This window comes from Netta rufina (genome assembly GCF_964035555.1).
Source record: "Netta rufina genome assembly, chromosome: 12".
NCBI lineage: Eukaryota > Metazoa > Chordata > Aves > Anseriformes > Anatidae > Netta > Netta rufina.
Window position 1 is genome coordinate 13,387,062 of NC_140135.1, and position 14,914 is coordinate 13,401,975.

The 14,914-nt window shown below is 44.6% G+C and overlaps 1 protein-coding gene across 3 annotated transcripts in view; it reads left to right on the forward strand.

Annotated features, from left to right (window-relative positions):
- The window catches only part of DOCK11 (dedicator of cytokinesis 11), an 82,234-nt gene that overhangs the window by 23,763 nt on the left and 43,557 nt on the right, over positions 1 to 14,914 (forward strand). For 2 of the 3 annotated variants that reach the window (XR_014618795.1, XM_084294040.1), the window contains exons 8-23: positions 50 to 227; positions 688 to 767; positions 1,344 to 1,427; positions 3,405 to 3,545; positions 5,328 to 5,537; positions 6,085 to 6,207; positions 7,097 to 7,179; positions 8,222 to 8,344; positions 8,525 to 8,601; positions 9,719 to 9,903; positions 10,006 to 10,071; positions 10,218 to 10,310; positions 10,725 to 10,848; positions 11,538 to 11,659; positions 12,097 to 12,183; positions 13,558 to 13,647. Coding sequence is in view for 2 of the 3 variants with exons in the window: in XM_084294040.1 (XP_084150166.1) it covers positions 50 to 227; positions 688 to 767; positions 1,344 to 1,427; positions 3,405 to 3,545; positions 5,328 to 5,537; positions 6,085 to 6,207; positions 7,097 to 7,179; positions 8,222 to 8,344; positions 8,525 to 8,601; positions 9,719 to 9,903; positions 10,006 to 10,071; positions 10,218 to 10,310; positions 10,725 to 10,848; positions 11,538 to 11,659; positions 12,097 to 12,183; positions 13,558 to 13,647 (1,866 nt within the window). In the remaining variant the exon portion in view is untranslated. The remainder of the gene's footprint in view (positions 1 to 49; positions 228 to 687; positions 768 to 1,343; positions 1,428 to 3,404; positions 3,546 to 5,327; positions 5,538 to 6,084; positions 6,208 to 7,096; positions 7,180 to 8,221; positions 8,345 to 8,524; positions 8,602 to 9,718; positions 9,904 to 10,005; positions 10,072 to 10,217; positions 10,311 to 10,724; positions 10,849 to 11,537; positions 11,660 to 12,096; positions 12,184 to 13,557; positions 13,648 to 14,914) is intronic. The other variant, XM_084294041.1, reaches the window with a different exon arrangement.

The following is a 14,914-nucleotide window of genomic DNA, read 5'->3' on the forward strand; positions in this document are numbered from 1 at the left end:
AGTTATTGAGGAAAGTGTAACACAAAGCTTGACCTTTTTGTTTGTCCAGTGTCCTAAAATGCGCCGCTATGCATTTGAACTCAAGACAATAGATAAATACAGCCACTATCTCGCAGCTGAAACTGAGCAGGAGATGGAAGAGTGGCTGGTAACTCTGAGAAAGATCATTCAGAGCAATACTGAGAGTTTGGTGCAAGAGAAGAAAGATACTGTGGAATCTGCACAAGGTCAGTTTATAAATAAACACCTACCTTCACCATTCTCCAGCAGGATGTGAGCAGCGTGCTTATAAAAGCATATACTTTTCTTTCTGGATTAATCGCAAGAATTGTGGCTGACACAGGATATCATGCTGAATGGCTTAGTACAATGTAGACAATAGTCAGAGGAATAAAAGTGGAGAGAAACATGACCCTTCCTCTGGATGGGAAATCCATGGCAGTGTTTCAAGACTCCTGGAAAATTGGATCTGTGCTGAAGTTCTGCTTTGGAAAGACATAGCAGGCTGTTAATAGTACACTCTGGTACTAGTAATTTATGGAAAAATCTTACATCCTAGAAGTGGAAAAATCTCCATAAACTGTTTCTGTTCTATTGTAGCAAATACTGCAGTATGCTTTCTGGCAGAGGGAAATAAAATGGTGCTTAGGCAGTTGTTTTGGACATCTGTGTTTTTTGTCCTTGCAGATGATGAATCAAGCATGCAAGGAAAATCAGAAAACATCCTGGAGAGCCTAGAGAGAAGCATGCATCCAGAGCTGATGAAGGTATTGTGTTTGTAGAGATCGCTCTCCCTGCCCTACAGCTAGTTCTCTCCACCACATCTGTAACAGGAGTTTCCCTGTGCTTTGACTTCAGCTCTGAGGGAGCTGGGTAAGCACCAAGTGCTGCTGGGGTCTTGGGCATCTCACCTTCCTGTCTCCAGGACGGAGCTAGGGGAGCTCCATGGTTTGAGGCTGCATGGTGCTCACTCTTAGTGTGGGACCCATGAGGGAGATCCATGCTTACCGAATGAAGGGTTGTCACGGCTGGTATTACTCATTCCTGCTCCACAGGGATGACTGTCCTTGCTGTCAGTGCAGAGGGAGTTAAGTGGCAGCTGTCTCCTGCATGATCCAGAGCTCAGTTGCCTCCTCCTCTCTGCTCTCTCGTTTAGCAGAGCCACATCATTTTACTCTGACTGTGTGGTGTTGGTAGATATAGCTAGGAAGCTTTGCATTATCTCATATATCACAAAGGGAACCTGAAACATATTCATTTTGTTTTGCTCCCGTTCCTTCCAAATAACGAATGTTTGCCTCTGTGTGGCCAGGCAGTAACATCAATGCTTTTCTTTTTCCTAGTATGGAAGAGAAACAGATCAGCTGAATAAACTGAGCAGAAATGATGGAAGACAAAACCTCTTTTCTTTTGACCCAGAAGTCCAGGTAAACATTCCCTTGTTGGCAAATGTGAGGTTTTGCTCCTTTGGCATCATGCCTACCCTGTTCCCTTGCATGGCCACAGCATTTGCCTGTAGAGGCAGTATGTTTTTTGGTGGGTTGGAGAATAGGAGTGCAGCACATGTTCTTTTCAGTATGAGCCAAACAACTTAGATGATAGCTCAAATAAAAGGAGAGCTCATGGCAGCCCCACAAAGGGCCTCCCTCCAGCTTTGCTGGCTTATGTGATGCATCTTGATGTTTCTGGATCCTGAACCCATCATATGGGCCTCTGGGAGGTTCCCATGTTGGGTCAGAAGCTTTAGAAGTGGAGAAATCAATGCACATCTGGAGGAGGGAGCAGTGATCTTAGAGACAATCCTAGGAGCTTACAGGGAGAGCCTCAGTCTTCAGAGAGTTTTTAGATGTGGGGGAGGTACAAACAAAAAACACCATATGCTGTTCTCATGCACTGGAACAGGGGTTCATTGACTATTTGGCTTGTTTTCTTCTCGGCTTTGACCTCTTAGCTGAGCTTTCTGCCAAGGCCCAGGTGTGGGATTTCAGTGGAATGAGCTGCAATTGTTAACATGGCTTTAGAGAAGTGTTCCAAGTTGTTTCGTAGTTTCTGGTTCTCCTTCTGGCATGCTTTGGCTTGTTCACACCTGTGAAAAAAAACATCCTGGTTTACCAAGGACATGTAATTAGTCTTTAAAAGGTTTGTAAGTTTTTTGTTGTGGTGGTGGTTTTGTTTGTTTGTCTGTTTGTTTTGAAGAGAACCTTTGAGAAATTTCCTATCTTTTATTCAGATAATAAAAATGGAAATATCATTCAGTGTAGTGTGCAGAGCATCTGAGATGCTTTTTTCCTAACTAAACATTTTGGCTATATTTACTGCCCTCCCTACATAGACAGAGCTCTTCACTATGGCGTGGGCCAGTCAGATCTGCTGTAACATTGGGTATTCAAAATCACTGCCCCAGGCAGTATGATGTATACTTGCATGCTTGTATGCCTTGTGCTAAGCAAACTGGGAGCAGGAACATAGACCTGCAATGCACTTTTCTTATGCAAGGGAAATGGGGAAAACAATGGTAAGAGTTTCCTAGAATCAGATTAACAATTGCAGCCTATTTTACTGAAATTACTTGTTTGTGAGATTTCAGTATCCCAAGTTTGGCATGCAGATTTCTGCAGGATGTGAGGAGGAAAAACTAATAAGACTGTGTCGGATTGTCACTAAGAGATGTGCTGGTATTTAGGGGTGTCTGGTAGCTGTGTGTTCCTGGTGCCCAGGACAATGGGTGTGGTGAAGGCTAAGGGTCTTTTTCTGGTTAATGGTATTTTGGTCATTTATGTATCTGCTTTCTGAGAAGGGCAGACGTTGTGGCACAGACCAGCCATGGGTGTTCTGGGTTAGGAAGGAGGTGATTATAATCAAGGCAGTTTGGATTTCCCAGCCAGCTCTGCAGAGTCTTTGTTGTTGCTAACCATGCCAGTTATTGCTGTGCATCTAGAAATGCCTTCCAGTTCAAGATGTTGTTCACGATCCCAACAGAATGTGCCTTCTCTCTATTTCAGGCACAGGGACCATCTCTTAAACTAGTCAAATCTTCAAAGTGGAAGATACTTTTCTGAGTGTAACGACGGCTTATGTTCCGCTTTCTTCCCCAAGCTCTAAATGGTGTTTGGGAAGATCCCCAGGGTTACAGCAAAGCAGGAAGGAACTGAAATCATTCTGAGGTTTAGTTTTCTGTGCTATACAAACCAGATTGCTAAAAATTGATACATCCCCATGAATTCATGTCTTGAATACATTTGTGTAACATCACCAAATGACACTCATTTGTGAATGTCTTGTACTTTTTACACCACCTAAATGAAAATGGTTAAGATAGTATTGGCTGTAATGTGATCCCTTAACATTATTCAGGAGTATATTTTCTTTTTTAATGAGACTACATTTCTTTCTTTGCTGTATAGAGGCTAGACTTCTCAGGGATTGAGCCAGACGTGAAGCCATTTGAAGAAAAGTGCAGCAGGCGTTTTGTGGTGTACTGCCAGGATTTGTCCCTCAACCTTCTTGCTCAGCTCAATGATCGATCAGAAGGAGGACCTACCAACGTAAGGAGAGCTCTGGCATTTCCTGCTTTGGCATCTTTCTATTAATTGGCAAAAAAAAAAAAAAAAAAAAAAAACACAAAACAACAACAACAAAACTATTGTATGTTAATCTGCGTGGATAGAGACATCCCATTCTGTCATGAGCTGTGATGGAACCTGGGCCAGTGGTGTCTGCTGGCCCAGGGTCATTGCAGGATTTGTCTGCCTTGGTATTCTGGAGTTCCAAAATGTGTTTGGGGAAGAAGTTTGTCCTTCCGTGCCTCAGCCTGCCAGGAACTAGGACTGCTGGAAAGCCAGAGGTTCACAAGCATAGAGAACAAGGAGCGTGTCTGCAGTATTCTGAGTCCCTTTGAAAGTCCTGTTGGTAAATGATTAAGCTCCATCTCCAAACCACTCACTGCTGTGTTTTATTTCGTTTCCTCTAATGGCAAGGGATTTCCCTATTCTGAAACCTTCTCCCAAGTCCCAGACCAACAGCGTTCACAGCCACTTTATTGTATGCATTTGTTATTGTGCCAAAGTTGTACCTTAACCTAAAAAGCTCTTCCTTGTATTTTCTGAGCCTCTCGGGTCTGTAGACAGCAATTATATCTCTCCTCAGCCTTTGTTCTGCCAGGCTGAACAGACCAGTCTTTTCTCCCAAGACAAGCTCCCTATTATCATGTCCTATACTTGCTGTGGCTGGAGTCAGCCCTTTATGCAATGGTGCCCAGAGCAGCAGATAGCATTGCATGCGAGGGAGACAGCAGCACCAGCTGACCAGTCTCTGCTGATGGTACCTTGTCTGGTGCCTATTAGGACTGCAAAACCTCTTTGTGATAGTTTCACACCGGCAGCTCCCAGTCCATGTAGGATCAGTTAGTATACCAGGCTTGTTCTTCTCAGTCACTCCCAGCAGATGAGCACACCACTGATAGCAGAGATTGTTATTTGTACTTAATCAAGCCCAGCATTGGACCTAATCAGCACATTTTTAATATTGATGTAATGCTTCCAAGTTATGTTGTAATGTCTCAGACACACTACAGCCTTATCACAGGCCTTCACTTTTATCCTACATGAACGCATGCCTGCTGGGATCTTTGAACTAAAAATATGTGGAATTGCTGCCACTTACGTTGTGCTGTCAAGGTCAATAGCTACAAAGCAAGCTGAGCTTGGTGTGAGACAGCCCCCATCTGTAGAGCACCTCCTGAGATGCAGCTTTTGTACATGTGGTTCCCCAGCAGTGTTAGCCTTGTGTTCAAGCTTTCCTAGCTGGGAGGTGCTTTATACTAACTTTGCTTCTGCGCCCTGGTGTATAGCAGCCAAGGAACGTTTTGTTAATGCCTTGCAGTTGGACAGTCCAGAGCTGATGGACTTGGGACAATGACAAGTGAAGTGTTCTCTAGCATATGAACATAAACACTCTTAAGTTGCTTTCTTTCTCATTACAAGGGATGAATAATTCACAACGCTAATTGATGGATTGGGGTAATCTTTTCTTCATAACTTCATGGTTTATCATTTATATAAACCCCTCTACATTGCTAGTTTTTAAAGTAGCTTTGTTTAAATTGACCAGATCAAAATACAAGATGATGAAGGGAAAAAGTGGTTTTGTGTATTTATAGAGCAAATAAGCATGGATTATATGAATCCTGGAAAATTCTGGTACACTAAACTAAAGGAACAAACAGATACAGAAGGCAAACCTAGTGGGAAAGGCAAGGAATGTTACTATTCTTGAGCCAGTAGCATGTTGTTTTTGTGGTTTTTTTGACACATATATTCAATTTCCAGGTTGAGCCCTTTTTCCTAAGCTTGGCATTATTTGACCTGAAGAATAATTGCAAGATTTCAGCTGACTTCCATGTGGACTTGAACCCTCCATCTGTTCGTGATATGCTGCTGGATGCCTCCACATCTGGGGCAGAGGACACCAAGGGACGTTCACCAGGCGAGAACCTTGTGCATGGAATACCCGAGTCTTGCCTGCGCTACATAAAACGGGTGAAGAACTGACTTTGGCCTCTCATTCTGTGTCTCTGTTGAGGTTGTGGCTGTTCAGTAGCATTGTGGTGTGTTCTTATCCATTGTGTGGGCCAGTGCTCGTGAGCTGTCACTGTGAATGGCCATGCTCTGTTGTGAGAGCCATGGTTTAAAAACTACTTGGAAAGATTGCTTCCCCGAGACAGCCATCAGCCATCTCAATTGACCATATTTCTCTCACTTCATCTGCTGAAATGAAAACAGGTCAATTAAATGGAAAAGCAGAAGTCAGCTTTTCTCTGGAGCTGTGGGATTTTGTCGTATTTTGTTCAGTGTCGTAAGCTGATCGCCACTTTGGCCTTGCTGGTAGCTATAGGCAAAGTACCAGCTAGAGTTTTTCAAAAGCTGACTGTTCTCAAGCCTTGTGAGCCCCTGTGACCCATCTATGGCAGCAGCCGTAGCAGGGTCTGTGTGGACTGTGGCAAGGGATGTGAGACAACTGGGGCCAAACCCAGTGGTGTGAGTAGGGTGTCCCACTGTCTGACAGCCTGCTATTTATTTGTTGTAGGGTGTTTTCTCTGTGACTGACCCACATGTGGAGATCTTCCTGGTGGCCCGCGTGGAGAAGGTGCTGCAGGGCAGCATTACGCACTGTGCAGAGCCGTACATGAAAAACTCAGACCCGGGGAAGGTATTGGATGGGCCCATGGGAGTATCTGCTTAGTGGTGTTGTCTGTTGCTGTGGCGAGTAGCGTGGTCTGAAACATGGATTGTTTCTGCAGCTCTTTAGCTACTTTCTTGCAAATTCTGATCTTCATCCATTCTGCTGCCACCTGTGCTGTTCCCAGGCTGGCTTCATCTGGGCTTTCCTGGGAGAATCAGCTCCTTCCTCTGGGAGGAGGCAGACAAGTTTTAGAAAGATCCAGGCAGTTGGAGCAGGAGGACTTTCCCAATTACACTGAAACAAAGCAGAGCCTGGTATGGCAGTGGCGAAGTAGGACAATTCATCCCCTGAGAAAGGGGCCACACTGCTACACAGTGCAACACACAGCATCTCCGACTGGTCCTGCCTCACTCCCACTGGGAACAGCAATGTTTTAGTAGCAGCAGAACACAGGCTTCACCCTTTACTTTGCTTGCCCTGCCTTTGTCCTGCTGCATTGTATGGGGGAACTTATGCACATCTTTGTTAATGAGGGGCTCTGGTCCTGCTGTGCGTCAGCTCCACGTGGCATGCACAGAGACTGATGCTGCCTTGCTGCAGCCAACCAAACTTAGTCCCTGGAAAATTGACGTGTGGAATACCTGGTATGTGATGGCATTCCCTCTGTGCACTTTGTAAGCTACACAGCATGACTGTGCTCATGACATGTTTGTTACTGCTTTGCAAAAGTAATAAATGTGCATGGTGTGAAGTGACAAGAGATCTCCTATTGACTGCTCGTGCAGTGTTACGCCGTGTGCCTGCAAGGCTGGGCATTGTGGAATACAGAATGTCTTCTCACTTCTTTCACCTTTATTCTTTTTCCAGTGGTGTGGAAGCAGTGGCACATGCTCACCTTCTCTCTTGTGTTTTGCAGACAGCCCAGAAGGTCCATAAAGTGGCCAAGCAGGTGTGCAGCCGTCTTGGGCAGTACAGGATGCCCTTCGGCTGGGCTGCCAGGTTAGTCGCCTTGGACTGTGCTTTGGCTGGTATGGGAGCTTCTGCTGTAAGTTATTCGGGACACCATTAGGCTGAGTGGGCAAAGGGCCAACTTGCTGAAGTCAGTGACGTTGCATGGAAGCAACAGGGGGCAGAATCTGGCTCTGACTCCCTAGGCAGAACGTGGATTGGCCTGAAATACTCTATCTAGAATTAGAAACAAAATATTAAATAGTAAACAGTTCTGGGAAGGCAGTAACCTTCCCGCTGACCTGCAGTTACTGATTTCAAGGCAGAACATTCCTGGAGATGGATTACCCAGTCCCATGCTATTGCGGGAATTGGTGTAGAAATTCCTTCCTGGCACCATGCATTCCCAGGGAAAGGATAAAAGTGGAGACCTCCTGGCCTGATGGTGGCAATCAGCTTTGACTCTGCTTTAATTAATGTTCTTGGGAATGACCAGAGAATAGTGATCCTATTCCCTCACTGTTACCAGTTTATGTGACTGATAAAGTACATTAGTGGTAATTCCCTTAAAACTCACATCGGAAGAAGGCCCTACAGGCAAGTTCAACCCTTTGCCTCTGCCTCCTGCTGCTAATTGCCATTTGGTGGTGATGCAAGTGACAGTAATGATATGGGAACACCAAATGATTGTCATGGTAAGCTGGGATTTGGTGGTGTACAGCTTGCAATGTGTATTCCTGAGCTGGATTTTCCTGTAAGGAAAATACTTTACTACTCAGTATTAGTGGAAGGGGATTGAAGGACATTTATGACTGCGGAATAGATTTGGAGCTGGTCTGGGTGTGTATTTCTCACCTGGCTTGAGAGAAGAGAAGTGGATGGTGTCCTGTGCAATTCTATGTGACGTGGTGTGTTGCAGACTGTGTGGGGTCTAAACACCACATGAGGATGGGAGAGTGATCATGAGGTCTGGAGGTGATCAGAGCAGTCACTGTCCAGCGAACCTCTTGCCTGATAAATTCCAGACTGTCAAAGTCCTCAGATGTCTGCATATTTACCAACACTTAGGAAGTGTGTCTGTTCTTTTCTGCAGACCAGTTTTCAAAGACTCCCAGGGCACTCTTGATGCTGAAGGAAAATTCTCACCTCTGTACAAGCAAGACAGTGGCAAACTCTCAAATGAAGATATGCTGAAGCTTTTAGCAGAGTATAAGAAGTAAGTGTAAGAGACTGGTGCAGAGGCTGAGCAGGCATTTTAATATACATTTTTAAACAGTAAGTGTAAGCATGAGATGACATTTTCTAAAATACTCAGGAGGTAACAAAAAGCCCTGCTGATGTGTTCATCACCTGAATGTTCAAGATTCGTAGTCTTGTTCCTTTCTTCCTAACGCAGACCAGAGAAGACAAAACTACAGGTCATTCCAGCCCAGTTAAATATTGTCATCAAAGACATCCCACTGGACTTCACAAGTAAGAAACTTGGATCTAAAAATAAATATTGGTGGTGCTAGCCTCAGGAATTAGCACTTATATGGGGAGTTTTTCTGTTTTGTTAGCAAGAATATCCTGGGGTTGCAATAAGAAATGAGTAATTCAGGACAACTGCTGACTTGTAACTCTTTCTGATGGATTCTTTGGAGTGTTGTGGTTCAAGTGCAGAGGTTTACCTGAAGGGTGCATCTGCTTTGCAGCTTGATTGTCACATCCTAAATATAAAGGAATCCACCTGCCTGCTTTTGCCATTAATATTATGCCAGGCTTCTATAACACCAGAGGGCTTCACAAACATGCTCAGTGTGATTGACTCTTCACACTCATGATGTGTTCAGTGTCACCCCATTGGCCTTTGCCAGCTCCCGTCATGGGTTCTGTGATCCAGTCCCCTGTCCAAAAGGCTTTTCTGGCAGCCTTTTTTAATGTTTGTGAGCACCATCACTTGAGCTGACCTCTCCCTCATGATGGATGTGAGTCTTGGTGAATTAGGTGGGGATTATGCACAGGTATTCGCAGGCAAACTAACCATCAAGCATCTTTCTGAAGCAGAGAGTCAAGGACTGACATAGTAGAACCGATGCATTTTGAGAAGTCAGTCTCAAGTCATCATTTCAGTAACCTGTCTGCTTCAGTTAGGTAGCATTTGCATGACTTATAAAACAGTAACTTAACAGGTCATATTTTTGGGAGTCTCAGGGTAGAACTCTTGGGCAGAGAAGCCATCACTGCCCAGACATGGGTGGGCCACAAGGCCCTTCAACTTTGCCCAGAGCTGCAGCAAAGTGCCACTTCTGCAGTCCTCTCTGGCAAGGAGAACGGAGCACCGTGGTGCCTGTGCACCCGTCTTTTCTCAGTAATGCTAATGCAGATGGGGACCTCAGATGTCACGTGATCAAGAGGAGAATTTTCCCTTAATTGTTTCTGTGAGAGTGGGCCAAGTCCCACTGCCTGGTCACACACGACCCTCCAGTATGGAGAGAACTGAGTGCTCAGGAGCAATGGCAGACTTTCAGACCACAAATTTCCTGTCACATAAGCTGTACTTCCCATGTTTTTGGGGTGTGTGCTCATCCAAGCTTTTCTTCTCTTCTAGATTGTGTCACAGCTTCTTATATTCCTATAAAGCCTTTTGAGAAGAGCTGTGAGAACATTGCAGTTGAAGTGGAGGAGCTTGTCCCAGAAGTTGCAAAATACTGTTATCCCTTCACTGTCTACAAAAACCACCTTTATGTCTACCCCTTGCATTTGAAGTATGAGAACCAGAAAGTGTTTGCAAAGGTGAGCAAACCAGAGAACAGGCTGCAGGCAGACTTGGTGGGCTTTGGGGTGATGCTGCTGACCTGGAGCAATGGCTCATCTTTCTGTTCTTCCCCATTCCAGGCAAGGAATATTGCTGTCTGTATTGAGTTCAGGGATTCAGATGAAGCTGATTCCAGGCCGTTAAAGGTGGGTACTTGTTATTTCTAGGGAACTGTGACTGCCATTTGCTCACTGCTGTGCTGTCCATATGCCAGCCAAATTGAGCAGGACTGTAGGAAAGCACTTTTAGGGTGGCAACATCTCTGAATCCAGTTTCTCATTTGTATTTTCAGTGTATATATGGCAAACCTGGAGGCAACCTCCTGACAGCAAACGCATACGCAGCTGTGCTGCATCACAACCAGAGCCCAGAGTTCTACGATGAGGTAAAGCAAAATGGTGGGAAATAATTGATTTGCCTGGGTGCTACAAAGCCAAGCAGCTTTTCAGGATTTTTCCAGGGCTGGGTGAAATATTGAAAATGGAAAAAACAAAACCACCAGCCCTTTTCCCCTTTGCGCCTCAGTATAAGAGCCCTGCAAAGCAAGAGACTTTGTCAATTTTTAATGCAGGTTTGTTTTCTGCTGTCTTTACTGTCACGCTTTGTGCACTCCAATCACACACCCCCATTAATAACTAATGTGCAAATGTGATGAAAGTGTTAGCCAGGAATTATCTTGGATGAGTAGGAATGTGTCTTGTGTAACTGCAAAAAATGTAACATTTGTGAAATAAAATAGAACTTAAAATACTACTCCATGATTAAAAATACAGTCTTATCTATCATGATATCATTTTAGATTAAAATTGAGCTTCCAATTCACCTCCATCAAAAGCATCATTTGCTTTTCACCTTCTATCATGTCAGCTGTGAAATTAATACAAAGGCAACATCAAAAAAACAGGACACCGTTGAAACTCAAGGTATGTTCACTGCTTACGTTATTTCTGTTGAAGTTTAAGAGTCCAAGAAAAAATAAATGTAGACATGTGAAATGTATGTCTAGACGCACAAATGTAGCTTATCTGAATTTTGTTTTTAGAAAGCAACCTAAGACAAATTGTGGGTTTAAACTGTATCTCACATTTCTCATATCTCTGTGGGTTTAAACTAAATCTTATATTTTTGCTGCAATGTGGCAGCTATTTCTGCACGTTCTTGATTTGGCTTGTGTGAACAGGACTACAGTCAGTCAAGTCACTAACAAAAACTTGGCACAAAATCAAAGCCTCCAAGGTTGGCTGCCAACACTAGGCACATGTAAGAGACTGAGTGTACTGAAGTCCCGCTGGTTGGGATGCTTCTCCATCCCGCCAGTCCTCAGACAACTGATGGACCCTTGTCCTTGTCACGGTGCTCACAGCTCACACATCATTTCTGTTCCTCAAACCCACTCCTTATCCTGGTTGAGCACTGTCTTAATGTTGTTCACTGAGTCTTCAGGTAGAATATGTTTTAGCAAGGCTGACATGATCGATCCCAGCCTGTTTGAAGCCACTTGCACTGCTCCGAGTTGGATTTTCTTAGGGTGAGAGACAGCTCCTTTTGGAGCTTGAGCTAACCATGTATCACTGTGTGTCTGTTAACTTTGGTCCTTCGGTTGCCTCTGCAGTGGGGTACGCCTGGGTCCCGTTGCTGAAGGATGGACGGATTGTCACCCTGGAACGGCATTTGCCTGTTTCATCCAACCTTCCACCTGGGTACCTGGGTCTCGGGGACACAGAGTCACGAAGGGTAGGGCGGATATTTAAAATGGATTAAACATAGAGAAAATCTGAGTTTTTTTTTTACTGCTGTAAGTTCTTGCCTTGTGCTTGTGCTCTGAATGGCTGGAAAGATCCTCACAGGAGTGTAGCCCCCAAAGCTTACTATTCAAAGGGGTGGGAGATGGGACACTTTCATTCCACTTTCTGTGATTGTATAGGTTGCAGATCATATTTCTGTGACTGGCTGGACTGGGCTGTTGTACATGGTGCAGCTCAGGACAGTAGGCATATGCTCTGCATGCATATTCTCATGTGGACCCCTCTGCTCTGCCGTGGCTGCAGTCATGTCACTGGGGGTCCCCGTTCTTCCACCCCAACCTTACCTTCTGAGCAGGTGTCTGCCCGCACAGAACCACCTTCCCTTCACAGTCTGAGGCCAAGTGCTTCAATGTTGTCTGTTCACAGCAGTCCAGCGTGGATGCAAAGTGGGTGGATGGAGCAAAGCCTCTCTTTAAAATCAGAATCCACTTGGATTCGACCATTTACACCCAGGTAAGTCAAACATCTTGTCCTTGTAGACTTTCAACACAAATGCAGAGGAAGCAACTGTTGTATCTCTGCTGCTGCTCTGCTGTAGGTGCTGTGGGAAAGAGGTACCCATGTTTGCAGAGCAGCACTGAGATACTTCCATAGCAGGGATTACTTGTAGGGGTCTGCTGCTTTGTCTAGATTTGATGAGACAGCTGTGGGAGTGAATGAGCCCTGGGAGGTGCTGATGTTTTCTTGGCCAGTTGTGCTGTAGCTGGCAGGACAAGGGAAACATCTGAGAAAAAAAAAAAAAAAAAAAAAAACACAAACAAGAGGCAACAGGCACAAACTGAGGCACAGGAGATTCCGGCTGAATATGAGAGGGCACTTCTTTACTGTGAAGGTAACAGAGCATTGGAACAGGTTGCCCAGAGGGGTTGTGGAGTCTCCTTTTCTGGAGATATTTAATATCTGCCTGGATGCCATCCTGTGCAATGTACTCTAGGTGATCCTGCCTAACAGGGGTTGGACTAGATAATCTTCAGAAGTCCCTTCCAACCTTGCCCATTCTGTGACTCTGAAATAAGTTGCTTCAATGATGCAAAAGAGAAAAGAACTGGTGGAGATGGGAGATTTTTCCCAAATAATAGACTGTACATTGACTTAAAAAAAAAAAAAAAAAAAAAAAATCTGACAACAGCAGACACTTTTCACAAGTGAACAAGAATCCTCATTTCCCTTTGAAACCAGTTTAGGCTGTTTTACCTAGTCCTCAAGAGTTTTTTTTGACTTATGGTGGTGATGGACTTCCCCAAGTTTCATGTGATGTTCAAAGATCCCAAGCAAATGCTCCAGGGCACCTCCTGTCTGTACTGCTGATGCGGAAATGTACTTGGCAGGGCTTGTTGTCCTGTGCTGGATGGGATCGGCTGCATTTACATTCACTGCAACTTCTTATAAGCATCAACTAAACCTGTTTTAAGATCTTACTGATTCTGTACAGAACTAAGAGCAGCACAGTATCTCTACAGCCCTTCAAATTGCATCCCCAGATGCATTTCAGGGTTCAATAACCCCGTAATTACATTTCACATTGGAAGAGGAGGGAGGGAAACAGAGAAGCACAGGAAGGATCTGAGGTCTGCTTCAGATGGACTGCAGGAGGACAGTGAGGCAGATAGCGAGGCAATATGAAAGAGTTGCAGCTGTGCTGTCGTCCTAGGGGGTGGCAGCTGGGGACCAGGAGTGCCACTGCTAGTGACAGGAGCCTTGCTAGAAATGTACATGCTCCTGGCCCTCTGCTGCAGGTCTGTCAGCAGAGTTTCACGTGTAAGCTGGAAAGTAGGGGCAGGCAAAAACTGAGGCTGCTGCACTGAATTTACTTTTCATCTCTTCCAGGACATGCACTTGCACAAATTCTTCCAGTACTGCCAGCTGGTTCAGGCGGGAGCTAAGGAAGTCCCTGGAGAGCTTGTTAAATACCTAAAGGTGAACAGTGCCTGTCAGTAGGTTTTGTTTATGTTTTCTGGACCATCAGTAAATATCCAGAGCCATGTTCTGTAAGAACACACGCTCACTGCAGTGCTGGGACCAGCACATTGTGCAAGGTCCTTACCTTTGCTTACTGACACAGCTGTCTGCTGTCTGTGTGCTGCTTCCTGCTGCTTTTCCCAGTAGAAGAAACATGTAGTCAGCATTGCTCTGCCATGCTCATGCCAAACCCTCCTCTGGATAGGCTCACACACTCCTCTGCTGCTGCCGTAGATCTGATTTAAACTTTTAAAACTGTAGCATGATTTCTTGTTTTCACCAATTTATCCATTCAAAACAGGATTATTTTTTTCAGGCTGAAAAAAAAAATCTGTGAGATTGTAACTCAGTGAAGTTTGACCACAGATGGCCTGTGACCCAGACCAAGCTTTTCAGCACTTGCTGCAGCATGAGTAAGGGCCTCGGAGCAGGTCCAACAAAAGCTTCTGTAGGGAATATATTTCTTGGCTGTTTACTGTTCTTGTTTCCTTCCATAACTGCCTGTTTTTGAGATTGCTGCTGTAGCAACAACTCCATTTCCAGTGGTGAGGATTTATCATCACAAAGTTACTGGGTGTGTTTCAGATAGCATACAAATATTTTAAGTAGTAAAAATAATTGCAGGTTTGAAGCCAAGCACTAAGAGAAACTGTTGCCCTGACCACATTGCAGCCTGCAAGCAGGGAAACATTTCTATGCTAGGCACAAGTGGGGGCTTCTTACCACTGATATATCAGTAATTTCAGTCATTTTAATACCCACATACAGATTTCAGAACGTTTCTTTAGATTTGCGGATTTGAAAACCGAAAATGAAACACACTGTCCTTCCTAGACTCATATCACGAGATTCGGGCAAAAGAGATTTATGAGACAGGTGAAGGGTGTGTACAACAGATGATCTTGGCTTTCACCAAGTCACTTAAATCCCATTTCCAATAGCAAGCTCTACCCTTTAGATAAAAGTCTTACCACAAGTTATCAGGCATCAGTTTTCTGTGCTTCAAAGACATTTGTGAAAATGGTACTTAGTCACATCAAAAAACTGTCAAAAAGGGTGAGAAGAGTTGGAAGCAAACCTTCAGCCTTAAATTCTGGGTTACTAGGGTCAAACTGTAGCATGTGACCTCTAATTAAGTCATAGCTGCCTGGGCACATCTGAGAGGGGATTAATACCTGCCATGAGTGATTCATGTCGCTCCCTGAAGGCACGCAGCTGGAATCTG